The sequence below is a fragment of the Ranitomeya variabilis genome, chromosome 4 (assembly GCF_051348905.1).
Source record: "Ranitomeya variabilis isolate aRanVar5 chromosome 4, aRanVar5.hap1, whole genome shotgun sequence".
In the NCBI taxonomy this organism is placed as follows: Eukaryota; Metazoa; Chordata; class Amphibia; order Anura; family Dendrobatidae; genus Ranitomeya; species Ranitomeya variabilis.
Genome location: NC_135235.1, coordinates 593,129,198 through 593,153,965, shown reverse-complemented (window position 1 = coordinate 593,153,965; position 24,768 = coordinate 593,129,198). Strand labels below are relative to the sequence as shown.

The following is a 24,768-nucleotide window of genomic DNA, read 5'->3' as shown; positions in this document are numbered from 1 at the left end:
TAGTCGCATGCGACGGTCAGTTAGTACACCACCTGCAGCACTAAAGACACGTTCCGATAATACACTGGCCGCAGGGCAAGACAGCACCTCCAATGCATACTGGCTTAGCTCTGGCCATGTATCCAGCTTTGAGACCCAAAACTTGAAAGGGGAAGAGCCGTCTGGGAGTACAGCAAGAGGGCAAGACATGTAGTCTGTCACCATCTGACGGAACCGTTGCCTCCTGCTGACTGGAGCCGTCTGTGATGGTGTAGACTTTTGTGGCGGGCACAGAAAACTGTGCCACAGTTGGGCCATACTGGTCTTGCCTTGGGCAGAGGCACTGCTTCTGCTCCCTCTTTGTGCAGAGCCTCCACCACTGCCTGGACGCACTCAGCTGCTTTGGAATGCACTAGCAGCACTTCTCTCAGTTGGAATGGAGAAGATGATGGAATTCACCAGTGTGTCTTGGTACTCCCGCATTTTTCGCTCCCGGTTCAACGGTGTGATGAGTCTTTCTACGTTGTCCCGGTAGCGAGGATCGAGGAGGGTGAACACCCAATAATCAGACATGTTGAAAATGTGGGCGATGCGGCGGTCGTTTCTCAGGCACTGCAGCATGTAATCCACCATGTGCTGCAGACTGCCAACTGCCCAAGAAACGCTGTCCCCTGCTGGAGGCGTGATCTCTGCCCGCTCGTCATCACCCCACCCTCGCTGTACACACTGAGTACTGGACAATTGTGTAACTCCCTCCTCTGGACGGATGTCTTCCTCCTCCATTGACTCCTCCTCATCCTCCTCACAAACTGTCCCCTGCCTACGCGTTTGTGAGGAACCACGTGGCGCTGACTGTCCAGAAGATGATGGGAATGCTGAATCCTCATCCTCCACCTCTTCCACAACATCATCCCTTAGCACTTGCAGTGATTTTTCAAGCAGGCAGATAAGGGGGACAGTCATGCTGACTAGTGCATCATCTGCACTCGCCATCCGCGTGGAATAATCAAAGGGACGCAAAACCTGGCAGACGTCATTCATAGTGGCCCACTCTGTGGTTGTGAAGTCTGTACGGTGCTGAGTGCGACTTCTTTGCGCCTGAAGCAACTGGTACTCCATTACAGCTTGCTGCTGCTCACACAACTGCTCCAACATATGTAACGTGGAATTCCACCTGGTAGGTAGGTCACATATGATGCGATGTTCCGGCAGGCGGTGTCGGCGCTGCAGAGCCGCAATGCGCGCTTTTGCCGTGCTGGAACGCCGCAAGTGAGCACACTCTAGGCGGACCTTGTGCAGCAGTGCATCAAGATCCGGATAGTCCCTCAGAAAACTCTGCACGACCAAATTGAGCACATGTGCCAGACATGGGATGTGAGTGAGGTTGCCGAGGCCCAGAGCTGCCACCAGATTTCGGCCATTATCACACACTACCATGCCTGGCTGGAGATTCGCTGGCACAAACCACACATCGCTCTCCTGCTTGATGGCATTCCAGAGCTCCTGCGCTGTGTGGCTTCGATTCCCCAAATAAATTAATTTCAAGACGGCCTGTTGACGTTTGGCCACGGCTGTGCTCATGTCGGTCGTAACAGGTACACGTTCATCACGGGTCCATGTGGAGGTGGACTGTGACGGCTCCTGCAGCGATGATTCTGAGGAACTGGTGTAGGAGGAGGAGTCAATGCGTACAGAATGGATTCCTGCAATCCTTGGAGTGGGCAGGACACGTCCTGCGCCACTCGCACGGTCTGTACCCGGCTCAACGACATTAACCCAATGGGCAGTGAGGGAAAGGTATCGCCCCTGTCCATGTTGACTGGTCCACGCATCGGTGGTGAGGTGGACCTTGCTACTGACGGCGTTCAGTAGCGCGTGTTTTATGTGTCCCTCCACATGCTTGTGCAGGGCAGGGACGGCTTGCCTGCTGAAGTAAAAGCGGCTGGGCACATTGTACTGTGGGACTGCCAATGACATCAAGTCACGGAAGCTGTCAGTCTCCACCAGCCTGAATGACAGCATTTCCAGTGACAGAAGTTTGGCAATGCCTGCAGTCAGAGCCTGTGCTCGTGGGTGGTTTGACGAGAAAGGCCGCCTTTTCTCCCATGCCTATACTACCGATGGCTGTAGACTGGGCTGGGAGTGTGTGGATGACTGGGAAAGTGGTGCTGCGGGTGGAATTACAGCGGGTCTCTGGACAACAGGGCCAGAGGTTCTTCCACGGCGATCCTGGGAGGAAGCCGAACCAGCTGCGTGTGAGCTGGAGGAAGAGGCAACACGAGCTGAAGAGGTGGTAGCTGCCGCTGTTGGTTGGCCTAGCTCTTCAGTGTGTTTTTCTAACTCCGCCGGGTGCCTGGTGCGCACATGTTTCCACATGTGGGAGGTATTGAGGTTGCTGACATTTTTCCCTCTTTTGACTTTGTGATGACACACCTTGCATTTGACATAGCAAATGTCATCTGCAACTGTGTCAAAAAGGGACCAGGCACTGCAAGTCTTGGGAGCGCCCTTTTTGGCTTTTGGAAGAGACATGCTCCTAACGGGTGCCAAAGCGGAGGCTGCAGGATCCGCAGTCTTCCCCCTCCCTCTCCCTCTTTGGGCCATACGGGGAATCTCTTCCTCAGAGCTGCTCCCACCACCTTCCTGTCCCTCACGCCAAGATGGGTCAAGGACCTCATCATCTACACTACCCTCTGCCCCCAACTGCTCCTCCTGGGTAGTCTCAGCAGCAGAGCACGCACCAGTAAGTGGCACCTGAGTGTCATCATCAGCTGATGCGGCCTGCGATGTGGTGAACGGAGCCACTGGCCCACCCGCCTCTTCAGAGGAAGAGAGAAAAAGCTGTTGGGCATCACTGCACCCTGCCTCTTCTTCCATTTCTCCAATGCTGCTTGGCTGGCCCCCTGTTTCCAAGCCAAGAGATTCAGAGAACAGAAGTAGAGACGGCTCCTGTCCTGGGCTCTCTGTCTGCCTGGGCAATTTGACAGGTGGTGAAGAGACAGATGGCTGCTCTCCAGTGCTCTGTGTCTGAGAGGATGTGGCACTAATTGAAGTTGATGCATTAGCTGCCATCCATCCGACAACGGCTTCAATTTGTTCTTCACGCAGCAGCGGTGTACGGCGCTCTGCGACAAAGCTGCGCATGAATGACTGTTCCCTGGTGAAAGTGGGTGCTGATGAGTCACCGGTGCCCGCAGCAGGCACAGAATCCCCACGTCCCCTCCCTGCTCCGCGCCCACGCCCACGTGCCTTACTCACTGCCTTCTTCATCTTGGTTGACTGATAAAGATAAGCAGAAAAGTACTAACGGATTTGTGTGCTTATTCCTGAACAACTCCTCCTAACAGGTATAAGAAACACTAATTTTCTAAAGTGTGGACTAGACTTTAATATGAGCTAATGTGGCCTACACAAATGTAAAGTGGTGTCACTGGTGTGTTTGGTGAACTTTATTATTTATTTATTTTTTGGGGGCTGAACTGACAACAGATAGAGCTGCAGTCACACGGAGACCGTGCAGACAGACGTAAACGGCGCTGCAAGGCCCAAAAACCCTCCTCTACGTTATCCTATGTAGTGTTTTTCCACAAGTTAGCTGGAGACGGGTGGAAAGACACTAATAGGAATTTTTTTAAAAAATGTGCAGCAGCCTGCACTACTTAAAACAAAATGAAAATTGATTTTGCGGTATGACGCAGTGAAGAACCCTGAGCTGGAGACAACCAGGCTATGGCTGCTCACAGACTACAGGGCGAGCTGCAGTCACACGGAGACCGTGCAGACAGCCGTAAACGGCGCTGCAAGGCCCAAAAACCCTCCTCTACGTTATCCTATGTAGTGTTTTTCCACAAATTAGCTGGAGACGGGTGGAAAGACACTAATAGGAATTTTTTGAAAAAATGTGCAGCAGCCTGCACTACTTAAAACAAAATGAAAATTGATTTTGCGGTATGACGCAGTGAAGAACCCTGAGCTGGAGACAACCAGGCTATGGCTTCTCACAGACTACAGGGCGAGCTGCAGTCACACGGAGACCGTGCAGACAGCTGTAAACGGCGCTGCAAGGCCCAAAAACCCTCCTCTACGTTATCCTATGTAGTGTTTTTCCACAAATTAGCTGGAGACGGGTGGAAAGACACTAATAGAATTTTTTTGAAAAAATTAGCAGCAGACTACACTACTTGGAAAAAAAAAAAAAAAAAAGAACAGTATGAGGCAATGAACCACCCTCCCTGAACTGAATACAACCAGCTATGGATGGCCTATGGCTGCACTCAGACTAGAGAGTGGGCTGCACTCACACACACACACACACACACAGACCTTGCAGATCGCTGTGAAAACAGCGCTACAAGGCAAAAGCAAGGTGAATAGTAGGTGAACACAGCGGTTGCTAAATTAGCCTTTGGAAAGCACAAAGAAGCAAATCGCTATCTCTAAACTGGCCCTCAGTCAGCAAACAGCGTCCTGTCACTAACTGAATTCACAGCAGAGTGATCGCAAAATGGCGCCAGCGACTTTTAAACTGCATCATGACATCATTTCAGCAGCCAATCACAGCCATGCCAGTAGTTTCATGCCCTCCATGCTGAACAGGATGTGCCCACACTTGGAATCATTCTCATTGGATGAATTTGTGCATTTTGAATCTGGGAACTTCCGATTCCGGTATCCGATACGCGGCAAGTATCGGAATCCCGGTATCGGAATTCCGATACCGCAAGTATCGGCCGATACCCGATACTTGCGGTATCGGAATGCTCAACACTATTGATGAGTCAACCATAATCAGATCCCTTCTCTCCTCATTGGGGTCCATATGAAGGTCTGCAGTCACCATACGTCTCCTCGAGTCGACACCCAACGATCAGCAAGTTATCATCACTACGCAACCCCATTAAGTGATTTTCTGATACATTTCGGTAATAAATTCTAAAAATCCCTCATTTCAGTATTTTATATATACCGCACCATGTGATATCATCACAATTAGGATGGTGGTCCACCTGCAGCTTTTGCATGGGGTCCTCAGGTTGTAGCGTTATTGATGACATTCCTGTAACACATAAAACCGGAAAGAATGGAATTATTGAGATGTAAATTGAGTGGTAATCCGGATAATCTTTATTGATCGCTTGACGGATATAACAGCAGAGGAGAAGTGTGCACCACACAGACCCCTGACCTGTGAGACGGGACCGCAGCGTACGCACAGCCGTCTCTGATATCCCGGGTCACTACTATTGATCATCACTACTGGCGTAATCCACTTGGAGAATGAAAGGTCACATAACCCGTGCACGGTTCGATATCCCCCCGCAGCCCGGACACAGCGGTTCCTTAATTAAACTGAATTGCGCTTGTATCGGAACGAGTTTAATGCAGAAATTGCTGCGTCCTGGAAATCCACCAACATTTAAAGTGACGGTTACATCAATGCAGAATGTAGCGAGATTATCCATGTCCAGTATGCTCAACCAGAGATTTTCTAGAGTGGATGGGATCATAGGGAAAAAAACACATGACATGACTTGACAAGCCAATATAGAGAGAATCCCCACACAGCCCTCCACATATAATAATGGACCCACAAAGTGCTCCATACAATATAATGACCCCACATAGTGCTCCATAGAGTATAATGGCCCCACATAGTGCTCCATACAGTATAATGGACCCCATATAGTGCTCTATAGAGTATAATGACCCCACAGAAGTGCTCCATACAATATAATGGCCCCACATAGTGCTCCACACAGTATAATGGCCCCGCATAGTGCTCCTCACGGTATAATGGCCCCACATAGTGATCCCTACATTATAATGGACCCCATATAGTGCTCTATACAGTATAATGACCCCACATAGTGCTCCATACAGATCAATGGCCCCACATAGAGCTTCATACAAATAACGGCCCCACATTGTCCTCCATAGAGTATAATGACCCCACAAAGTGCTCTATATGGATAACAGCCACAAATAGTGCTCCATACAGTATAATAGCTCCACATAGTGCTCCATAAAGTATAATGGCTCCATTTAGTGCTCCATACAGTATAATAGCTCCACACGGTGCTCCATACAGTATAAGGGGCCATGCATTGTCCTCCATACACAACAATGGGCCCCACTGTTGTGTATCCGCTTTTTGGGCTCCCCTGGTGGTTGCTGGTGGTACTGGTGACTTGTTTGCACTTTGCTGCTTCTGTTCACCTGCTTCCATCAGCGTTTGGGAGTTTCCTATTTAGCCTTGCTCTCCAGTCATTTCCTTGCCGGTCATCATTGTAACCAGAGCCTTCGGTTGCATGTTCCTGCTACTAGTCTGCTGATCAGCTAAGTGGACTTTGTCCTTTTGTTTTGTATCTTTAGTCCAGTTTGCAGTTTTTGTAATTCTCTGTAGCTGGAAGCTCTTGCGGGCTGAAATTGCCACTCCTGTGTCATGAGTTGACACAGGAGTCTTAAAGTAATTTCAGGATGTTTTTTTGAAAGGGTTTTCAGTTGACCATGAAGTCCTCTTTTGTATCCTTCTGCTATCTAGTAAGTGGACCTCTCTTTGCTAAATCTACTTTCATACTGTGTATGTCTTTTCCTCTTATTTCACCGTTATTACATGTGGGGGGCTGCTATCATCTTTTGGGGTATTTCCCTAGAGGTAAGCCAGGTCTGTTTCTTCCTCTACCAGGCTTAGTTAGTCCTCCGGCTGGCGCGTGGCATTTAGGAAGCCGTAGGTATGCTCCCTGGCTACTATTAGTTGTGTGGTAGATTTAGCTCACGGTCAACTCGAGTTTCCATCACCCGAGAGCTCGTTCGTTATTTATATGTTTCTTACGTTCCCTTGCCATTGGGAACCATGACAGTATGACCGGCCATGTGTTAAACTTATTGGCAGAAGAAAGGAGAGAAAAAGGAAGTCTGTAAATTTTTTTTTTTTTTCTTTTTCCCTATGCTTGCTCCATAGTTGGATCAGTTGTATTTCAGCTCTAATTACTGCCTTTGCCTTTCTCTCCTTATAATCCTTGAATGGCTCTGAGCTCACCTGTTTAAAGATGGATCCTCAGAGTTTGGCTGCAGGTTTAAATAATCTTGCTACGAAGGTTCAAAATTTACAAGATTTTGGTATGCATACTCCTATTTCTGAACCTAAAATCCCTACACCAGAGGTGTTTTCCGGAGATAGATCTCGGTTTTTGAATTTCAAATATAATTGTAAATTATTCCTTTCTCTCAGACCTCACTCCTCAGGAGATCCTGTCCAGCAGGTTAAGATTGTAATTTCTTTGCTGCGAGGTGACCCTCAAAATTGGGCATTTTCATTGGCACCAGGGGATCCTGCGTTGCTCAATGTGGATGCGTTTTTCCTGGCTTTAGGGTTGCTTTATGAGGAACCTAATTTGGAGATTCAAGCTGAAAAAGCTTTGATAGCCCTATCTCAAGGGCAAGATGAAGCTGAGATATACTGCCAAAAATTTCGTAAATGGTCTGTGCTTACTCAGTGGAATGAGTGCGCCTTAGCGGCAAATTTCAGAGAGGGCCTTTCTGATGCCGTTAAAGATGTTATGGTCGGGTTCCCTGCGCCTACAGGTCTGAATGAGTCCATGACAATGGCAATTCAGATTGATCGGCGTTTGCGGGAGCGCAAACCCGTGCACCATTTGGCGGTATCTTCTGAAGAGACGCCAGAGAAAATGCAATGTGACAGAATTATGTCCAGAAGCGAGCGGCAGAATTATAGGCGTAAAAATGGGTTGTGCTTCTATTGTGGTGATTCTGCTCATGTTATATCGGCATGCTCTAAACGTACTAGGAAGGTTGACAAGTCTATTTCAATTGGCACTTTACAGTCCAAATTTATTTTGTCTGTAACCTTGATTTGTTCATTATCAGTTATTACCGTGGATGCCTATGTGGACTCTGGCGCCGCTCTGAGTCTTATGGACTGGTCCTTTGCCAGGCGCTGTGGGTTTGATTTAGAGCCTCTGGAAGTCCCTATACCTCTGAAGGGTATTGATTCTACACCTTTGGCTTGTAATAAACCACAGTTCTGGACGCAAGTGACTATGCGTATGACTCCAGACCATCAGGAGGTGATTCGCTTCCTTGTGTTGTACAATTTACATGATGTTTTGGTGCTTGGATTGCCATGGTTACAGTCTCATAACCCAGTCCTTGACAGGAAAGCTATGTCTGTGTTAAGCTGGGGATGTCGGGGGGCTCATGGGGACACTCCTATGGTGCCCATTTCGTCATCTATTCCATCTGAGATTCCGGCATTTTTGTCTGATTATCGTGATATTTTTGAAGAGCCTAAGATTGGTTCGCTCCCTCCTCACAGGGATTGTGATTGCGCCATAGATCTGATTCCTGGCAGTAAATTTCCAAAGGGTCGTTTGTTTAACCTGTCTGTACCTGAACATGCTGCTATGCGCGAGTATATTAAGGAGTCCCTGGAAAAGGGACATATTCGTCCTTCTTCATCACCTTTAGGAGCCGGTTTTTTCTTTGTCTCTAAAAAGGATGGCTCTCTGAGGCCTTGTATTGATTATCGACTCCTGAATAAAATTACAGTCAAATATCAGTATCCGTTGCCTTTGCTGACTGATTTGTTTGCTCGCATAAGGGGGGCTAAGTGGTTCTCTAAGATTGATCTTCGTGGGGCGTATAATTTGGTGCGAATTAAGCAGGGGGATGAGTGGAAAACCGCATTTAATACGCCTGAGGGCCATTTTGAGTATTTGGTAATGCCTTTCGGCTTTTCTAATGCACCTTCTGTCTTTCAGTCCTTAATGCATGATATTTTCCGTGAATATTTGGATAAATTTATGATAGTGTACTTGGATGATATTTTGATTTTTTCTGATGACTGGGAGTCTCATGTTCAGCAGGTCAGGAGGGTTTTTCAGGTTTTGCGGGAGAATTCTTTGTGTGTAAAGGGTTCAAAGTGTGTTTTTGGGGTTCAAAAAATTTCCTTTTTGGGGTACATTTTTTCCCCTTCTTCTATTGAGATGGACCCTGTCAAGGTTCGGGCTATTTACGACTGGACGCAGCCTACTTCTCTGAAGAGTCTCCAGAAATTCTTGGGCTTTGCTAATTTTTATCGTCGATTTATAGCTGTTTTTTCTGGCGTTGCTAAACCTCTGACGGATTTGACTAAAAAGGGTGCTGATGTTGCCAATTGGTCCCCTGCTGCCGTGGAGGCCTTTCGGGAGCTTAAGCGCCGCTTTTTGTCTGCCCCTGTGTTGCGCCAGCCTGATGTTTCCCTTCCCTTTCAGGTTGAGGTCGATGCTTCCGAGATTGGAGCGGGGGCGGTTTTGTCGCAGAAAAGTCCCGACTGCTCAGTGATGAGACCTTGTGCGTTCTTTTCGCGAAAATTTTCGGCCGCCGAGCGAAACTATGATGTTGGTAATCGGGAGCTTTTGGCCATGAAGTGGGCATTTGAGGAGTGGCGTCATTGGCTTGAGGGTGCCAAACATCAGGTGGTAGTTTTGACTGATCACAAGAATTTAATTTATTTGGAGTCTGCCAGGCGCCTGAATCCTAGACAGGCACGTTGGTCGTTGTTCTTTTCCCGGTTTAATTTTGTGGTCTCGTACTTACCGGGTTCTAGGAATGTGAAGGCAGATGCTCTTTCTAGGAGTTTTGAGCCTGACTCTCCTGGGAGTTCTGAACCTGCTGGTGTCCTTAAGGATGGAGTGGTTTTGTCTGCTGTCTCTCCTGATTTGCGACGTGCTTTGCAGGAATTTCAGGCGGATAGACCTGATCGTTGTCCGTCTGGTAGACTGTTTGTTCCTGACGAGTGGACCACTAGAGTCATCTCGGAAGTTCATTCTTCTACTCTGGCAGGTCATCCGGGAATTTTTGGCACCAGAGATTTGGTGGCTAGATCCTTCTGGTGGCCTTCCCTGTCTCGAGATGTGCATGTTTTTGTGCAGTCTTGCGATGTGTGTGCTCGGGCCAAGCCTTGTTGTTCTAGGGCTAGTGGGTTGTTGTTGCCCTTGCCTATTCCGAAGAGGCCTTGGACGCACATCTCTATGGACTTTATCTCGGACCTCCCTGTTTCTCAGAAGATGTCTGTCATCTGGGTGGTGTGTGACCGTTTTTCTAAAATGGTTCATTTGGTGCCATTGCCTAAGTTGCCTTCCTCATCTGAGTTGGTCCCTCTGTTTTTTCAAAATGTGGTTCGCCTGCATGGTATTCCGGAAAACATCATTTCTGACAGGGGTACCCAGTTCATGTCTAGATTTTGGCGGGCAGTCTGTGCCAGGTTGGGCATTGATTTGTCTTTTTCGTCTGCATTCCATCCTCAGACCAATGGCCAGACGGAACGAACTAATCAAACTTTGGAGACTTATTTGAGGTGTTTTGTGTCTGCGGATCAGGATGATTGGGTTGCCTTTCTGCCGTTGGCGGAGTTTGCTCTTAATAATCGGGCTAGTTCTGCCACTTTGGTTTCTCCTTTCTTTTGCAATTCAGGGTTTCATCCGCGTTTTTCATCTGGTCAGGTTGAATCTTCGGATTGTCCTGGAGTGGATGCGGTAGTGTATCGGTTGCATCAGATTTGGGGACAAGTGGTGGATAATTTGGAATTGTCCCAGGAGAGGACTCAGCAGTTTGCTAACCGCCGTCGTCGTGTTGGCCCCCACCTTCGTGTTGGGGACTTGGTGTTGTTGTCTTCCCGTTTTGTCCCTATGAGGGTTTCTTCTCCTAAATTTAAGCCTCGGTTTATCGGTCCTTATAGGATTTTGGAGATTCTTAACCCTGTCTCCTTTCGTTTGGACCTCCCGGCATCTTTCGCTATCCATAATGTGTTCCATCGGTCGCTGTTGCGGAGATATGAGGTACCGGTGGTTCCTTCTACTGAACCTCCTGCTCCTGTGCTGGTGGAGGGTGAATTGGAGTACGTGGTAGAAAAGATCTTGGACTCCCGTATTTCCAGACGGAGACTTCAATATCTGGTTAAATGGAAGGGCTATGGTCAGGAAGATAATTCTTGGGTAACTGCCTCTGATGTTCATGCCTCGGATTTGGTTCGTGCCTTTCATAGGGCTCATCCAGATCGCCCTGGCGGTTCTTGTGAGGGTTCGGTGCCCCCTCCTTAAGGGGAGGGTACTGTTGTGTATCCGCTTTTTGGGCTCCCCTGGTGGTTGCTGGTGGTACTGGTGACTTGTTTGCACTTTGCTGCTTCTGTTCACCTGCTTCCATCAGCGTTTGGGAGTTTCCTATTTAGCCTTGCTCTCCAGTCATTTCCTTGCCGGTCATCATTGTAACCAGAGCCTTCGGTTGCATGTTCCTGCTACTAGTCTGCTGATCAGCTAAGTGGACTTTGTCCTTTTGTTTTGTATCTTTAGTCCAGTTTGCAGTTTTTGTAATTCTCTGTAGCTGGAAGCTCTTGCGGGCTGAAATTGCCACTCCTGTGTCATGAGTTGACACAGGAGTCTTAAAGTAATTTCAGGATGGTTTTTTGAAAGGGTTTTCAGTTGACCGTGAAGTCCTCTTTTGTATCCTTCTGCTATCTAGTAAGTGGACCTCTCTTTGCTAAATCTACTTTCATACTGTGTATGTCTTTTCCTCTTATTTCACCGTTATTACATGTGGGGGGCTGCTATCATCTTTTGGGGTATTTCCCTAGAGGTAAGCCAGGTCTGTTTCTTCCTCTACCAGGCTTAGTTAGTCCTCCGGCTGGCGCGTGGCATTTAGGAAGCCGTAGGTATGCTCCCTGGCTACTATTAGTTGTGTGGTAGATTTAGCTCACGGTCAACTCGAGTTTCCATCACCCGAGAGCTCGTTCGTTATTTATATGTTTCTTACGTTCCCTTGCCATTGGGAACCATGACACCCCACATTAAGAACAAAAAATATTCACCTCTTCTCGTTCCTCAATTAATCTGGTCTCTGCCGAGAATGATCTGAAACTCTTCACTATTTGGCACAGTGGGTGAGTTGTAATGACGTCATCAAGCCCGCTGCACTGAGACGTCAGATGCAGAAGGAGAATGATAATGGTGAGAGCGTCAACCAATGCTCCCTCCTCCATCAATGCTTTCAACTGTATTATCGGTATCGGTGATGCCAATACAGTTGAAAGTGGGATGCTGAGCAGGGGGTGCAAGGGGTCACCCGCCATTATGGGCCAAATATACTCACCCCTGAGGGCAAGATTTGGATTGTGGGCCAGAGTTTGACATACAGTTGTGTGAAAAAGTGTTTGCCCCCTTCCTGATTTCCTATTCTTTTCCATGTTTGTCACATTTACAGTAAATGTTTCAGATCACCAAACAAATTTAAATATTAGACAAAGACAACACAAGTAAACACAAAATGCAGTTTTTAAATTAAGGTCTTTTTTATTAAGGGAAAATTAAATCCAAACCTACAGGGCCCTGTGTGAAAAAGTGATTGCCCCCTAAACCTAATAACTGGTTGGGTCAACCTTAGTAGAAACAACTGCAATCAAGCTTTTGTTATAACTGTCAATAAGTCTTTTACAACGCTCTGGAGGAATTTTGACCCACTCATCTTTGCAGAATTGTTGTAATTCAGCATCATTGGAGGGTTTCCGAGTATGAACTGCCTTTTTAAGGTCAAGCCACAGCATCTCAATTGGATCATGCGATCGCGGCCGGGTGTCAGCTAACTATCACCCCTGGCACATTAACCCCCGGCACACTGCGATCAAACATGATGGCAGCGTTCCGGGGGCATAGGGAAGCATCGCGCAGGGAGGGGGCTCCCTGCGGGCTTCCCTGAGACCCTCGGTACAAGGCGATGTGCTCACCTTGTACCAAGCATCTCCTCCCTGCAGGCCCCGGATCCAAAATGGCCACGGGGCTGCATCCGGGTCCCGCAGGGAGGTGGCTTACCAGCACCTGCTCAGAGCAAGCGCTGGTAAGCCTGCAGCCCTGCATGTCAAATCGCTGATCTGACACAGTGCTGTGCAAAGTGTCAGATCAGCGATCTGACCTTATAACATGATGCCCCCCCCGGGGCAATGTTATAAAGTAAAAAAATATATATTTAGATGTGTAAAAAAAAAAAAATCTAAATAAAGAAAAAAAAATATTGTTCCCATAAATACATTCCTTTATCTAAATAAAAAAAAAAACAATAAAAGTACACACATTTAGTATCGCCACGTCCGTAACGACCCGACCTATAAAACTGTCCCACTAGTTAACCCTTTCAGTGAACACCGTAAAAAAAAAAAAGAGGCAAAAAGCAAACCCTTTATTATCATACCGCCGAACAAAAAGTGGAATAGCACGCGATCAAAAAGACAGATATAAATAACCATGATACCACTGAAAACGTCATCTTGTCCCGCAAAAACGAGCCACCACACAGCGTCATCAGCGAAAAAATAAAAAAGTTATAGTCCTCAGAATAAAGCGATGCAAAATTAATTCTTTTTTCTATAAAATAATTTTTATCGTATAAAAGCGCAAAAACATAAAAAAAGATATAAATGAGGTATCGCTGTAATCATACTGACTCGAAGAATAAAACTGCTTTATCCATTTTACCAAACGCGGAACGGCATAAACGCATCCCCCCAAAAGAAATTCATGAATAGCTGGGTTTTGGTCACACTGCCTCACAAAAATCGGAATAAAAAGCGATCAAAAAATGTCATGTGCCCGAAAATGTTACCAATAAAAACGTCAACTCGTCCCGCAAAAAACAATACCTCACATGACTCTGTGGACCAAAATATGGAGACGCAAAAAAATATTTTTTGCAATAAAAAGAGTCTTTTAGTGTGTGACAGCTGCCAATCATAAAAATCCGCTAATAAACCCGCTATAAAAGTAAATCAAACCCCCCTTCATCACCCCCTTAGTTAGGGAAACATAAAAAAATAAAAAAAATTATTTCCATTTTCCCACTCGGGTTAGGGCTATGGTTAGGGCTATGGTTAGGGTTGGGGCTAGGGTTGGAGCTAGGGTTGGGGCTAGGGTTAGGGTTGGGGCTAGGTTTAGTGTTAGGGTTGGGGCTAGGGTTAGGGTTTGGATTACATTTACGGTTGGGATTAGGGTTAGGGGTGTGTCAGGGTTAGGGGTGTGGTTAGGGTTATGGTTGGGATTAGGGGTGTGTTGGAGTTAGAGGTGTGGTTAGGGTTGGGGGTGTGGTTTGGATTAGGGGTGTGTTTGGGTTAGGGTTTCAATTAGAATTGGGGGTTTCCACTCTTTAGGCACATCAGGGCTCTCCAAACGCGACATGGCGTCCGATCTCAATTCCAGCCAATTCTGCATTGAAAAAGTAAAACAGTGCTCCTTCCCTTCCGAGCTCTCCCGTGTGCCCAAACAGGGGTTTACCCCAACATATGGAGTATCAGCATACTCAGGACAAATTGGACAACAACTTCTGGGGTCCAATTTCTCTTGTTACCCTTGGGAAAATAAAAATTTTGGGGGCTAAAAAACAATTTTTGTGGAAAATAAATGATTTTTCATTTTCACGGCTCTGTGTTATAAACTGTAGTGAAACACTTGGGGGTTCAAAGTTCTCACAACACATCTATATAAGTTCCTTGGGGATCTAGTTTCCAATATGGGGTCACTTGTGGGGAGTTTCTACTGTTTAGGTACATTGGGGCTCTGCAAACGCAATGTGACGCCTACAGACGATTCCATCTAAGTCTGCATTCCAAATGGCGCTCCTTCCCTTCCGAGCTCTGCCATGCGCTCAAACGGTGGTTTCCGCCCACATATGGGGTATCAACGTACCCAGGACAAATTGCACAACAACTTTTAGGGTCCAATTTCTCCTGTTACCCTTGGAAAAATACAAAACTGGGGGCTAAAAAATAATTTTTGTAAAAAAAAAATAATATTTTTTATTTTCACGGCTCTGCATTATAAACTGTAGTGAAACACTTGGGGTTCAAAGCTCTCACAACACATCTAGATAAGATCCTTAGGGGTCTACTTTCCAAAATGGTGTCACTTGTGGGGGGTTTCAATGTTTAGGCACATCAGGGGCTCTCCAAACGTCCCATCTCAATTCCAGCCGATTTTGCATTGAAAAGTCAAATGGCGCTCCTTCCCTTTCGAGCTCTGCCATGCACCCAAACAGTGGTTTACCCCCACATATGGGGTATCGGGGTTCTCAAGACAAATTGTACAACATCTTTTGGGGTCCATTTTCTCCTGTTACCCTTGGTAAAATAAAACAAATTGGAGCTGAAGTAAATTTTTTGTGAAAAAAAATTAAATGTTCATTTTTTTAAACATTCCAAAAATTCCTGTGAAACACCTGAAGGGTTAATAAACTTCTTGAATGTGGTTTTGAGCACCTTGAGGGGTGCAGTTTTTAGAATGGTGTCACACTTGGTTATTTTCTATCATATAGACCCCTCAAAATGACTTCAAATGTGATGTGGTCCCTAAAAAAAATGGTGTAAAAATGAGAAATTGCTGGTCAACTTTTTAACCTTTATAGCTCCCTAACGAAAAAAATTTTTGTTTCAAAAATTGTGTTGATGTAAAGTAGACATGTGGGAAATGTTACTTATTAAGTATTTTGTGTGACATATCTGTGATTTAAGGGCATAAAAATTAAAAGTTGGAAAATTGTGAAATTTTCACAATTTTTGCCAAATTTCCGTTTTTTTTTACAAATAAACACAGGTAATATCAAATAAATTTTACCACTATCATGAAGTACAATATGTCACGAGAAAACAATGTCAGAATCACTAGGATCTGTTGAAGCATTCCAGAGTTATAACCTCGTAAAGGGACAATGGTCAGAATTGTAAAAATTGGCCCGGTCATTAACGTGCAAACCACCCTCGGGGCTTCAGGGGTTAAGATAGATTGGAGGGGTTTGAGAGTGTTAGAGGGGAGGCCACAGAGCAGGAGATTGCAGTAGTAAAAGGCAGGAGATGATGAGGGCATAGACTAGTGTTTTTGCAGATTCTTGATTAAGGAATGTACCGATTCGGGAGAAATTTTTGAGTTGAAGTCGGCAGGAAGTGGAAAGGGCTTGGATATGTATTTTGAAGGAGAGATCAGAGTCAAGGGTTACCTTGAGGCAGCGAGCTTGTGGGACTGGGGAGAGTGAGCAGCCATTTACTTTGATGGATAGGTCTATTGGGGGGTTTGAGTAACATTGGGAAAGAAGACAAGTTTGGTTTTGTCCATGTTAAGTTTTAAAAATCAAGCAGAGAAGAAGGATGAAATAGCGGACAGACTTTGTGGGATTCTGGTTAGTAAGGAGGTGATATCGGGTCCAGAGAGGTAGATCTGTGTGTCATCAGCATAGAGGTGATACTGAAAGTCTCCATGAGACTACATGAGCTGTCCCAGGCCGAAGGTCTAATCTATATGTATGGACACCGCACAGTACCACTTCTCTTATTCTGTATATATGGACACCGCACAGTACCACTTCTCTTATTCTGTATATATGGACACCACACAGTACCACTTCTCTTATTCTGCATATATGGACACAGCACAGTACCACTTCTCTTATTCTGTATATATGGACACAGCACAGTACCACTTCTCTTATTCTGTATATATGGACACAGCACAGTACCACTTCTCTTATTCTGTATATATGGACACCGCACAGTACCACTTCTCATATTCTGTATATATGGACACAGCACAGTACCACTTCTCTTATTCTGTATATATGGACACAGCACAGTACCACTTCTCTTATTCTGTATATATGGACAGCGCACAGTACCACTTCTCTTATTCTGTATATATGGACACTTCACAGTACCACTTCTCTTATTCTGTATATATGGACACTGCACAGTACCACTTCTCTTATTTTGTATATATGGACACAACACAGTACCACTTCTCTTAATCTGTACATATGGAGACTGTACAGTACCACTTCTCTTATTCTGTATATATGGACACCGCACAGTACCAGTTCTCTTATTCTGTATATATGGACACGGCACAGTACCACTTCTCTTATTCTGTATATATGGACACTGCACAGTACCACTTCTCTTATTCTGTATATATGGACACTGCACAGTACCACTTCTCCTATTCTGTATATATGGACACTGCACAGTACCACTTCTCTTATTCTGTATATATGGACACTGCACAGTACCACTTCTCCTATTCTGGATATATGAACACTGCAGAATGCCACTTCTCTTATTCTGTGTATATGGACACTGCACAGTACCACTTCTCTTATTCTGTGTATATGGACACTGCACAGTACCACTTCTCCTATTCTGTATATATGGAGACTGTACAGTACCACTTCTCTTATTCTGTATATATGGACACTGCACAGTACCACTTCTCTTATTCTGTATATATGGACACCGCACAGTACCACTTCTCTTATTCTGTATATATGGACACTGCACAGTACCACTTTTCTTATTCTGTATACATGGACACTGCACAGTACCACTTCTCCTATTCTGTATATATGGACACTGTACAGTATCACTTTTCTTATTCTGTATATATGGACACTGCACAGTACCACTTCTCCTATTCTGTATATATGGAAACTGCACAGTGCCACTTCTCTTTTTCTAGATATATGGACACCGCACAGTACCAATTTTCTTATTCTATATATGGACACTGCACATCTGTTGGCAGAATACTGGCATAAAAGCTTTGTTCAATCAGGCCCACAGTTCCCCAATGGTTTGTTGACAATGTTTCAGACTAAAACGTATCTAGCTGCCCAAGTGTCTGATTCATGCTGCTCGTTGTTCGCGCCAGCTGAATCTGATGAATGGTTGGTTAGTTTTAATTTATTTTGTTGTGTTCACTGATATGCATTTGCTTTGCTACAAGGAGTACTATGGATGTGATAACCTTATGCGTTTCCCTCCTGCTGGTCTAAGAGAAAATCTATGTGACTTTGAGGATCCCTTTCATCTCTTGCTCACTTCTTTTGGGAGGTGGGCAGAAATTCAGTGGGGCTTTTGGCCAACAATGGCTACCCATGTGGATGCTGTGAGCAGCTTTAGGCTCTCAAAGCATCAGCAAGGGAAGGCCACCTATTCCCAATCCTCACATTAGCCTTCTGGGCCCTTGTCTTCTGGGAGTGGGCTGCCGATGGACCACATCCTTGATAGCTTTTTGTGTGATATGTTGTATTTGGGTACAGGAAGCCACAGCTTTGAGCTTTCAAAAAAGTCAAGACAAAATATGAGCAATATAGGACTTAAAGTGTTTTTTTTTATAAGGATATAATAAGTTTCTTGAGACTGTTTAGTGTGTGACAAATCTCTGCTTCTCTACCTGCAGATTTATCAGAGGTTTTGGTTAGTATTCAAGAAGGCTTCTAGTAAAGGACCAAAGCGTCTGGAGAAGTTTTCAGATGAGCGAGCAGCATACTTCCGATGTTATCATAAGGTAAATATGAGAAATTCTGCATGAAGAAAGGAAAAGATTTATATTCACTGAGGGCAGGATTATAGTAGATATACTCTTGTACATAGGGGCAGTATTATAGTAGTTATATTCTTGTACATAGGGGACAGTATTATAGAAGTTATATTCTTTTACATAAGGGCAGTATTATAGTAGTTATATTCTTATACATAGGGGACAGTATTATAGAAGTTATATTCTTTTACATAGGAGCAGTATTATAGTAGTTATATTCTTGTACATAGGGGACAGTATTATATAAGTTATTTTCTTTTACATAAGGGCAGTATTATAGTCGCTATATCCTTGTACATAGGGAGCAGTATTATAGTAGTTATACTCTTGTACATAGGGGACAGTATTATAGAAGTTAAATTCTTTTACATAAGGGCAGTATTATAGTAGTTATATTCTTGTACATAGTGAGCAGTATTATAGTAGTTATATTCTTATACATAGGGAGCAGTATTATAGTAGTTATATTCTTGTACACAGGGGCAGTATTATAGTAGTTATATTCTTGTACATAGAGGTCAGTATTATAGTAGTTATATTCTTGTACATAAGAGGCGGTATTATAGTAGTTATATTTTTGTACATAGGGGGCAGTATTATAGTAGTCATATTCTTGTACATAGGGGGTAGTATTATAGTAGTTATATTCTTGTACATAGGGGCAGTATTATAGTAGTTATATTTTTGTACATAGGGGCAGTATTATAGTAGTTATATTCTTGTATACAGGGGGCAGTATTATAGTAGTTATATTCTTGTACATAGGGGCAGTATTATCGTAGTTATATTCTTGTACATAGGGGCAGTATTATAGTAGTTATATTCTTGTATATAGGGAGCAGTATTATAGTAGTTATTTTCTTGTATATAGGGGGCAGTATTGTAGTAGTTATATTCTTGTACATAGGGGCAGTATTATAGTAGTGATATTCTTGTACATAGGGATCAGTATTATAGTAGTTATATTCTTGTATATAGGGGGCAGTATTATAGTAGTTATATTCTTGTACATAGGGGCAGTATTATAGTAGTTATATTCTTGTACATAGGGATCAGTATTATAGTAGTTTTTCTCTTGAACATAGCGGCAGTATTATAGTAGTTATATTCAGGGCCAGTTTTAGACAAAGTGGGGCCCTCGGCAAAAGTTTAAAGTGGGGCCCCAAATGCTCAGATATTACACCATTACACAGAAATATTTTGGTTGTATTTACCTGCGCTGAGTTCAGGCCGCTAAACGAGCGCGATCGACAATATTGAAGTTGTTCGACACTTGTTTCCCAGCCTCCTTAGGGTATGTGCACACAGTCAGTAATTGGCAGTGCTTTGGAAGCAGCACATGTCCGCTGCCGTCTATTGAACGCTGGTGAATCCGCATGTGTACACTGAACCATGCAGATTCACTGCAACCAGTACATTGTACAGGTGAAATTTATCTTGTGGAGACTCGCGTCTCTGCAAGATAAATTGACATGCTGCAGTCTAGAGAGACGCTCTGCATGTCTGTCTCTGCGGGTGATCCGCAGGCATCTGCTACTATGCTGTAACATCTGAACGCTGCGCAAGTATGCAGCCTCCGACCCGCATTGTTCACTGACCCTGTGCACCTACCCTTACTGTGCCTGAGGAAGAATGATTGGTACAGATAGTCCTCGATACAGTATAATGCAAGTCCCATATAGTACATATAGTATAATGCACTGACACTGGTCCTTGATAGATTATAGTGCAGCCCCCCTCAGAGTATACTGCAGCCCCCCCAGAGTATACCACAGCCCCCTCAGAGTATAATGCAGTCCACCTCAGAGTATAATGCAGTCCTGTATACTGCGGCCCCTCAGAGTATAATTCAGCCCTGTATACTGCAGCCCCTTCAGAGTATAATGCAGCTCCTTTAGAGTATAATGCAGCCCTCCTCAGAGTAAACTGCAGTCCCATCAGACTATAATGCAGCCCACCTCAGAGTATAATGCAGCCCTGTATACTGCAGCCCCCTCAGAGTATAATGCAGCCCCTCAGTATAATGCAGCCCTGTATACTGCAGCCCCCTCAGAGTATAATGCAGTCCTGTACACTGCAGCCCATCTCAAGAGTTTAATGCAGCCTTGTATACTGCAGCCCACCTCAGACTATAATGCAGCTCTGTATACTACAGCCCCCTCAGAGTATACTGCAGTACCCCCTCATAGAGTATAACATAGTTCCCTCATAGAACATAATGTAGCCCCCTCAGTATAATGCGGCTAGAGTAAACTGCAGTCCTATCAGACTATAATGCAGCCCACCTCAGAGTATAATGCAGCCCTGTATGCTGCAGCCTCCTCACAGTATTATGCAGCCCCTCAGTATAATGCAGCCCTGTATACTGCAGCCCCCTCAGAGTATAATGCATCCCCTCAGTATAATGCAGCCCTGTATACTGCAGCCCCCTCAGAGTATAATGCAGCCCCTCAGTATAATGCAGCCTTGTATACTGCAGCCCACCTCAGAGTATAATGCAGCTCTGTATACTACAGCCCCCTCAGAGTATACTGCAGTACCCCTCATAGAGTATAACATAGTTCCCTCATAGAACATAATGTAGCACCCTCAGAGTATAGTGCAGCCCTCTCCACACACAGTATTATACAGCCCCACCACACACACAGTATAGCGCAGTCCCCACACACACATATACACACACACCACAGTATAGTACAGTCCACCCACACACGGTATACTGCAACAGACACACACACAATACTTACCTCTTCTCCTCGTTCCCCCGCTGCTCTGGCTTCTGCAGAGTGTATCAGCCTCTCGTCAGCTCCACTGCTGGCACACGCTGAGGCAGAGAGCGAGTGATGGGAGAGGGAGCGTCATATGATGTTCTCTCCTCCATCACAGCTTTCAACTGTATTGGCCTCTATGATGCTGACAAGTTGAATGTGTGATGGGGGTGGCTCTTACTCAGGGGCCCCATAGTGGCTGTGTGGTGTGCCGCTATTAGTGGCACGCCACTGGCTGGGGGCCCCTGGAGGAGCAGGGGGCTCTAGGCAGCTGCCTGCCCCTAACGCTGTCCCTGGTTATATTCTTGTACATAGGGGGCAGTATTATAGTAGTTATATTCTTGTACATAGTGGGCAGTATTATAATAATTATATTCTTGTACATAGGGGCAGTATTGTAGTAGTTACCATATATTCTTGTACATAGGGGCAGTATTATAGTAGTTATATTCTTGTATATAGGGGCAGTATAATAGTAGTTATATTCTTGTGCACAGGGGCAGTATTATAGTATATTCTTGTACATGGGGCAGTATTATAGTAGTTATATTCTCATTCGTAGGGGGCAGTATTATAGTAGTTATATTCTTGTACATAGGGAGCAGTATTACAGTAGTTATTTTCTTGTATATAGGGGGCAGTATTATAGTAGTTATATTCTTGTACATAGGGGCAGTATTACAGTAGTTACATTCTCGTACATAGAGGGCAGTATTACAGTAGTTATATTCTTTTACATAGGGGCAGGATTTTCATACTTACATTCTTGTATATAGGGGCAGTTTTATAGTAGTTATATTCTTGTACATGGGGCAGTATTATAGTAGTTACATTCTTGTACATAGGAGCAGTATTATAGTACTTACATTCTTGTACATAGGACAGTAGTACAGTACTTACAGTATATTTTTGTACATATGGGCAGTGTTATAGTACTTTTTTTTTTACATAGGGCCAGTGTTATAATAGTTATATTTTTGTACATAGGGGCGGAATTTTAGTACTTATTTTCTTGTACATTTATTAGTTTTATCCACATTGAACATTTCCTTGGTCTGAATTATGATTACTTCACTCCAACAATTTATAAATTATATTGCGGAGGGCCAGTCTGGACCTTTGCAGGAGAATTACAGTGACAACTGTTATTTTGCTGTCGCACTTTTTACAGGCGTTTATCACACATTAGTGAAAGGCACAGGAGGAGAAACCTGTAATGTCACATAATTATGCCCCACACAATGTATATCAGAGTGGGTGCACACATCCGACACCTTGTTATGCTTTCTGCCATATAAATGATGTTTTCAGCCTTAATCATTAGTGGAGAGTGCAGTAATTGAAGTATATAGAGGATTTGCCAGTGATTATTATTAATGCACTGCATTTACTGCTGCCACCATCTACGCTCAGGTTATGTCAGACTGACAGAGAGCTCTGCCACGGTCGGTGACCTCGGGCCTAGTGGGTAAGGTGCTTCCTGTACAGGCAGTCTTTTCTTTTGCTTGAAATAGAAAATATCGGTTTATATTCTCTGGGAAAGTTTCACACATAATAATCTAAGATTAGTGAATAGTATCAAATGTGATAGGCTTACATACATTAGGTCTGGAAATACCGTAATAAAGCAGGTTTAGCTATTCCGCAAGAATCGGTATAATGTATAAGCGTTAAATATACCGTAGCTTTTACAGTATTTTGCCCTAAGTAACTAACTTGCATCTTAAATAATCTGTACTGCTGTGAGGGTCCTTCTTCTTGCACTACATAAATGTAAGTCTGTGGCTTAATAAAAAAGTTATTAGGCTTCACTCCTGGAGTCCTGTGTTGTTGGGAGACCTTGTTCCTGCCACTCTCCTTAAATATTCTGTGCTGCTGTGGATCCTACACAATATACTGTATCTCTCAGTGTGTGACCTACAACAAGATCAGCACATTCCTCTCCTGAAATACTCTGCACAGCTTTAAATATTTCTTATTTTTTTCGACTAGTGTACACCGTGGTCCTATAAAAGCTATAATAACCAGGCAGATACATTCTTATTATTTTACTCCATCATTAAAAGGTAACCGGCAGAGAGTGGTTTGTTGAGGAAAGTGTTCATAGGAATAGCGGTGACGAAGGACGGGGTCAGGTTGGTCACAACATGCATCTTAAATACTAAGTGCTGCTGCTGTGAATACATAAATCTGTGGCTTCCCAAAAAATTATCACATGCCACTCCTGAAATGCTCTGTGCTGCTGATACACTATGCTGCTCTCAGTCTTTTACCTCCCGTAAGATAAGCGCTGCTTTGTAGCTGTGGACCCTCCTGTTCCCAGTAAACAGTATCTCTCTGTCACCTCTTCTGAAATACTCTGAGAAGCTGTAATTGCTATAAATATTTCATTTTTTTCATTTTTTAAAGGCCATAATGAACTTCCATTTTTCCTTGTCATGTACATGGATGATTTTTTTTCATCATCTATGGTAACAGGCAGAGAACGCGACTTGTCAGTGAAAGTGTTAATAGGTCTGGTGGTGGTGGCTGAGGATGGGGTCAGTCTGGTCACCCCTGTCAGTTCTTTGTTCCCTTAATGAAGTTGTTTGTACATTTTGCAGGCGCTAATCAATATGTGTTTCTGTGACATGAGGCAGGAGGTATCGCAGGAGAATACAGAACTGAGAGCACCGGCTGAATATTATTCTTCAGGACATGATTTATGGAGGGTTTCTAGGTCGCTGCTGCTCCCTAAAAAACATATATATATATATATATATATATATATATATATATATATATATATATATACTAGATGGTGGCCCGATTCTATCGCATCGGGTATTCTAGAAAATGCATGTCCACGTAGTATATTGCCCAGTCACGTAGTATATTGCCCAGTCAGGTAGTATAATGCTCCATGCAGTTATGGCCCCATAGATGCCCCATATAATGCTCCATGCAGTTATGGCCCCATAGATGTCCCATATAATGCTCCATGCAGTTATGGCCCCATAGATGCTCCATATAATGCTCCATGCAGTTATGGCCCCATAGATGCCCCATATAATGCTCCATACAGTTATGGCCCCATAGATGCCCCATATAATGCTCCATGCAGTTGTTTATGGCCCCATAGATGCTCCATATAATGCTCCATGCAGTTATGGCCCAACAGATGCTCCATATAATGCTCCATGCAGTTATGGCCCAATAGATGCCCCATATAATGCTCCATGCAGTTATGGCCCCATAGATGCTCCATATAATGCTCCATGCAGTTATGGCCTCATAGATGCCCCATATAATGCTCCATGCAGTTATGGCCCAATAGATGCCTCATATAATGCTCCATGCAGTTATGGCCCCATAGATGCCCCATATAATGCTCCATGCAGTTATGGCCCAATAGATGCCCCATATAATGCTCCATGCAGTTATGGCCCCATAGATGCCCCATATAATGCTCCATGCAGTTATGGCCCAATAGATGCTCCATATAATGTTCCATGCAGTTATGGCCCAATAGATGCTCCATATAATGCTCCATGCAGTTATGGCCCAACAGATGCTCCATATAATGCTCCATGCAGTTATGGCCCCATAGATGCCCCATATAATGCTCCATGCAGTTATGGCCC

The 24,768-nt window shown here is 44.4% G+C and overlaps 1 protein-coding gene across 1 annotated transcript in view; it reads left to right on the top strand.

The window, feature by feature from the left end:
• DOK5 (docking protein 5) overlaps positions 1-24,768 on the top strand; it is a 154,072-nt gene that overhangs the window by 112,986 nt on the left and 16,318 nt on the right. Inside the window, exon 2 of the mRNA XM_077253171.1 lies at positions 18,237-18,344. Coding sequence (XP_077109286.1) covers positions 18,237-18,344 — 108 coding nt within the window. The remainder of the gene's footprint in view (positions 1-18,236; positions 18,345-24,768) is intronic.